The sequence below is a fragment of the Anneissia japonica genome, unplaced genomic scaffold (assembly GCF_011630105.1).
Source record: "Anneissia japonica isolate Jap-2015-1 unplaced genomic scaffold, ASM1163010v1 scaffold287829_len2072220_cov186, whole genome shotgun sequence".
In the NCBI taxonomy this organism is placed as follows: domain Eukaryota; kingdom Metazoa; phylum Echinodermata; class Crinoidea; order Comatulida; family Comatulidae; genus Anneissia; species Anneissia japonica.
This window is the reverse complement of record NW_022716075.1, coordinates 415,794-422,057: the sequence shown is the minus strand read 5'-3', so window position 1 is coordinate 422,057 and position 6,264 is coordinate 415,794. Positions and strand designations below refer to the sequence as shown.

General features: G+C 32.3%; 1 protein-coding gene across 1 annotated transcript in view; it reads right to left on the bottom strand.

Moving 5' to 3' along the window:
- Positions 1-166, bottom strand: part of LOC117109548 (sodium-dependent dopamine transporter-like) — an 11,062-nt gene extending 10,896 nt beyond the window's left edge. The window contains exon 1 of the mRNA XM_033251919.1: positions 145-166. Within this exon, the coding sequence (XP_033107810.1) occupies positions 145-166 (22 nt within the window). The remainder of the gene's footprint in view (positions 1-144) is intronic.
- Positions 167-6,264: the final 6,098 nt, after the last annotated feature.

Sequence of the window (6,264 nt, the reverse complement as noted above, 5' to 3'; positions counted from 1 at the left end):
GTGTGTATGTGTTTAGGTACACTGTAACTATTGCAAGCTTTGAGAGTAAAAATTAAAATAGTTACTTTACGTTTCATTTTGTGAGCGGCGTATCTGAGTAAAGTAAGAGAACTCGATGAGTTTTCAAGTTTCAAGTTTATTCACCGAAGATGAACGAATCACTCATCGTCGGTGAATATAATTGTGCAATAAAAAAGGTGTTGAGTCAACCAGAAGAGCAAAGCTCGAAGTTTGGTCACCCTGAAGTGCAGTACGATGTATTTAAGTAAGGAGGTGTTGGCTGGCAAAATAGGGTGATTTTTAACTACAAAAGCGTTTATTTTTTGCTTCAAAGGTTTTCAATGGAAGTCGTGCTCTCCCTGTGCACCTCTTAGACAGCGAATGCAACGTCTGTGTTATTTTTTGTTGAACAAAAAAAACTTACCTCCTCCATTTCGAAAGCAAACGTATGGAAATCGCCAAACGTTGCCGAGATCCACACAAAAGCCGATTACAGACAGTAGGAAATCAATTTTCTTTCCCCACGTTTCCCTGTTCTGCCTTGAGGGAGGGGTAACTAAATGACCTGCCACTCCATCAACCATTAGTACTACAGGTTCTTTTACGTCAGTAACTTTTCCGTCCATTCTGATATCTATAATGTGCAATAATTAAAAAAATATTACATTTCACATAACTAAACATTATAATGTATACATAAAATACAAATATATAGCAAAAATACAGCAAAAAACATGAACATATCAAATTTTCCCAACTTTTTTTGCATAAGGATAGTCTAAAATTACCACACAAAAATAAAACTTAATTTAACTACGAATAATGTTTAACCGTGCTATTACTGCAAAAAGCATAGTATTTTTACCACTTTTTATTTTAGCTATTACATAAAAGTCTCTACGATATTTCATCAACAGCTATCTCATGTTATGCTCTTACTGCATGACGGAAGTCAGAAATTAAAATAACACCAGTTTTGCAATGGTGGTATTGTAATCTGTACACCCGTATATTGTGATAGAGTGCAACGCTGTCTGGCTATTTGAGGTTTAGAAAGTTGCCGGAACCAAAGTTGAAAGAAGGTAAAAGCGAGAACGTTGAAAAATTAACAAATTTATAAAACAAAATCGTTAAATTATTAAAACACTGGCAAATAACTTATTATTTAAATGACTGATGTGATAATGCATATATTAAATGGCTCATTCATCCAATCCAGGATAACTTAGTGATAAGATATGAAGGATGTTAATAATAAACTGAAGAAGAGAGAAAACTGGTCGATAATATAAACACGATATACGTTTAGCGTCATTATTCGTGTGAAAGAATGCTTTTAAACACATCATAACAAGTTATAGGCCTATATTTTTCAATTAATGAAAAAGTATCTTACAAATTATAATCCTCAAAACAGGATCATATGACAACTGCTTTTGGACAGTTCTTCTTGTTGTTTAAATTCTGGCAGTACTCCATACTATATATAATTCTACGCAATAATTCAAGAGGAACGAAACACATCATAATCCTATTCATAATTTGATTCAACATCTATTTTAATAAAATATTATACCAATCGGAGCAGCTGGCGATACACGTTAATCTTTAGTTCATTAGGTGTAGGGCGATACTCTACGAATGGTGTTTATAATTTGTATACAAGTATTTTGCATTTTTCTTTTAAAATTAGGAAGGAAGTTTAGGCCTATACTTGAATAATTTAAGCCGCAAAATCTATTATTATTACAGAGGTTTTTTTACACAAGTAAGAAAATTACATATAATTGTCTCTAAAACAAATTACTATTTGTTATTCTCAAAAAACAACTTTTAATTAATGTGTGTTAATACTTGAAACAAGGCTGACATTCATCGGCTTTCTGCATAGACTTCGATGAGCCTAGGCTAGCTAGGCAATAGGTAATATATCGTGGTCTGCTTCACCAATATTTTTTTTTGTTATCCCCGGTGACTTAAAATGCTTTGACTTAGGTATTGAAACCACTGTGTATTACATTTTTTTTTTTATAGATTATGGTGTGGCATATGTACAAATTCTATAGATATATTTATGCAGGTTTAACAATTAAGAAATTCACAAAAATATTATTTGCTTAACATTTTAAATCTAAATATTAAAAAGTTATAATGAATAGAAATGACTTACATCCAATACTCATATTAAAGATAATTAAATAAAAAAATTCAATAATTCTATTTAGAAAATTTAATTATACAACACATGCTTTTTGTAAACATATCTTGTAATTATGATGGGAACTTGGCAATTAACATTATAGGTAAGATTACATGAATGGTAGATGTTGTTTTTTACGTCCCGTTTCAATTTCTTCAAAATAATAATAAATATAATATAATAAAAAAACGTAAATAGGACCTACTAATAGTATATGATATTTCACTAAATTGTTATTAATAAAAATTAATGTCAGAAACTTCAAAAATTAAAATTTAAATGAAAATTTTGAAAGATATTTTGAAATGGCTACTTTTAGTAGGCCTACCAATAAAGTGGTGACACGTAGGTTTGATCTTAACACATCAGACTTTATATAAAATTTACTCGTTTTAAATTTCCGTAGATTGTTGCAAATTTAGTATAATGAACTCTGAATAAAAAATATTAGAATTTAACAAGTCTATCGATCTTCAAGCCATGTTCTTGAATTAGGAACCTGAAACTTTATATAATTTCTCCCTAAAATGACTGTATTATTAGACATAATCCTAATTTTATTAGGAGCTAGTTTATGTTTGATTTTTTGAGAAATTAAATGAAATTTAATTGGCGTCTAAGATTTACAAGTAATGTCTATTGATTCCGTACATAATCTGAGAAATGAATTGTACTGTGGTTCGTGAATTTCATTAGCTTTGATGTTTGTGAGCTGCGGTTTAAAGATTACAAATGATCTATAAAAACATCAACAGTCAATATGTGTATCCAACGACTGCTTTTATATCCTATTGGTTTAATAGTGTGTAGTGCTTCCTTATAGGATCTTCGACCTTCAGTTTGTAAATGTTTATATATGTTGTTATGAGCAATAAATAAATATGTAAACAGCAAATGCAATCTCCATATTTCACTTTCGTCATATAGATGGTCATCATTCTTTAAATAGAAAGACAAGGCTAAGATCATCAATAATTAAGCTTTCGGTATTCTAAAAACAGCTTATAAACCATTAGTGTGTATTCTGTTTGTTGTTACATAACATTTTCTTTGTATTTCTTTGTACCGCTCCGACGACATCTTTTACAGTAGTCGTCGATACAAATCTGTTATTTTGTGTGATTATTATACAATTTTCAAGTATATGGTGTAATTCAGCAGGCGTTCATAGTGTGTTGTTCTTATTTCGCTGCTGATACTCTATTGTTGAAAGATGCTAGGCCTTTGAAAATGTCGAGAAATATGCATAGGCCTATACAGTATCGTTGTATGTTACGCTTACATTCTAAGTGAAACTGATCTTGTTAGGTATTCAGCATAAATTACTGAAAATAGCAAATTATCGTACCATCGTCATGATTTGAGTCAGATCCACCATTTTTTAAAATTTCTTCTGTTACTGCATATATAGTCTATCCAGATATTAACAAGCAATGTGTATGACAATATCAATCAACCGGTTACCGAAATTACTCTTTTTTGTCCACTTTTTATTACAAAAACTGAAAATTCATTTTTATAATTTTGCTGATAAGAAATGCAAAATTAAAAAAACGATCATAAAAATTAAAAAAAAAGATAATGAAATCTAAAATTACGTTTAAAAGATCATTCAGATGCACTTGCGGTATGAGCTTTGTCAAATAATTCTAAATAAATTAATAGTTAATTTATAAAACAAATGAAATATTTAATTAAAAATGCCTCTTCAAAGTCTTTAAAAATTAATTAGAAAAAAAAATGGCGACATTGGTGAATGCAGTCCTGACAGACAAATGGTATACTGCAAAACAATATTTTCACCTGTGTTGGTCGGCTAAATATACGATTCATATAATTGTACAAAAAAAACTTATTTCACTTTAATTAAATCTTTATTTATCCCATTATCGTTATGTTTGAATCATAAAACTGAATGTTAGTAGCTAACATCCAGATGAAATCGATCGTAGCTTAAATCTCAGGCAAGCTCTATTAGTCATTACTAGTCGACTTCTAATACGATCTAATGTACAAAGAGCTTAGATACTTTAATGATAAAATCTCAAAATATTAGCACTGATTAAAGTAAGAAGATGGCATTGTTCTATCTGATTGGTTTTAGTACGATTCTATTCTAGTAACTCAAATTATTACTATACTAGCTACCAAATCGATTATTTCTTTAATAACGTTGATAGGAACATCAGAGGCCAGCCGCGATAATACAGGCTATTAATGAAACGTTTAATTATACAACAATAATTCTATATATTATTTGCAAGTTGTATTTTGCAATGAGTTTATTTTGTGCTTTGCGTAAGCCAGTTCAGCGTCTTGAGAATTAAGTATCGACGCAATATTCTGCACCGAAAGCGACGCGGCAACGTGAATTTGCGCGATGGAACCGTCCAATATAACATGAGATGATCCACCACTGTCGAATCGGATAAGTGCCGTTTATAAAACCATAACCCAACTGTGATCAGCGGCATATCAAGAAATTGATTTTGCACCTCGATCGTTGGGCTACTATGCGGTGCTGATGGACGAGCGGTAGAAAAGTAATGGTGCTGTCTTGGTACTCCGCCAATTGTGAGTTAAAAAAGCAAAAGCATCAACATTTTATGATCTGCTGAGTTAAATATCCTCGTTAACCCACCAGGTGGTCCTGGGGGTACGAATACCTTCTTCATTAAACTATCATTATATATAGTTCACTTGGTAAAAAATCTGGTCTATATAATTACTTAAACCTTGGACTTCTACCATGGGTGTAGGCCTAATAATATTAAGTACAATTATGGGGAAATAAAACAGGTGTTTGCATTGGCGTGTCTAGGAGACTTAAAGTGGGGGTGCTGATGGGGGAATCGGAGTTGAAGGGGGGTTGAGTGATGATCAGTTGAGGGGGGGGGCTAACCCGCAACATGAGGTGATTTTAAGTGCTTTTTAACAACTTGACCGTGATTTTTTTTCTGGGGAAGGGACGCCTGGGGGCACGAGATTTTTTTGGAGGGACATGCGTCAACCCCCAGGCACTTCCTAGATACGCCACTGGATGTTTGTTGGATTAGGTTGATGTGTTTTTTTATAGTTAAAACGACGATTAGTTGTATCTATACTGCACAGTGCAGTATTTCCATACAGCAGTGGTTGGTTTCTAAACAACAGACAAAAACCCACCCGTTATATCATTTTTCTTAACGAGCACATGAGCCCTGAAGCAGAATAGACAAACGGCTTCAATGTCTTCTGAAAAGACGACGTAGTTATATTAACAGGTCTAATTGTAGTAGTCCAACTGAGCAAAGAAAAGAATCGATAGATTTGAACCAAATATATATATGGAGCAGGGCACTACACAGTGGGTACTACTATTTTTAGATTATGGATCAGCTCTATTCTTTCGAGCCTTACCGTTAAGTAATAAACAAGACCTAACAACAAATAGATGTACTGTATACAGTTTTACAGTGAGGCACTCTAGATTTTGACCGATGAGCAAGGACTAGATTAAGTGGCTTTAATTAACATATGTATAATTGTAATAGAAATATATATTTGGACAATAAACCTAGCCTCGGTTATTATAGCAACCGTTCCTAAATAAACAAACCTTACAATGCTGAGAGCTGCTTTCAAATTAACAAGCGTTAAGATATAGTTGTCATCTAAATAGATATCTTCAGTTCATCATTCTTGATAGCCTAATGATTATGCTGAAACTTATCCGAAAAGTAAACACAAGAGGTTTGAATGGACAATACTTGTTTCTTTCACCTCCGTAATTTTTGCATTGAATTCGTAATTCAATGTAAAAATCAATGCATACCGTTGTCTGGCATTCTCTATAATGTGTACTTCGCTTTATTATAGTTATAATAATGATACAGCCTTCAAAGTATCTTACTTAATTCATCTAATACCACAAGGGCAAGTGGGTGGAAACCTTCCGTAAACAAGATTAGATGGTTGGACTTCTCATTCTCCTTCGATACTTTGAAAGTGGCCATTGAGAAGTGAAGATGACCTACTCTATTTGATTAGAACAATAAATCCATACAAAAATGTATTGTTTACCT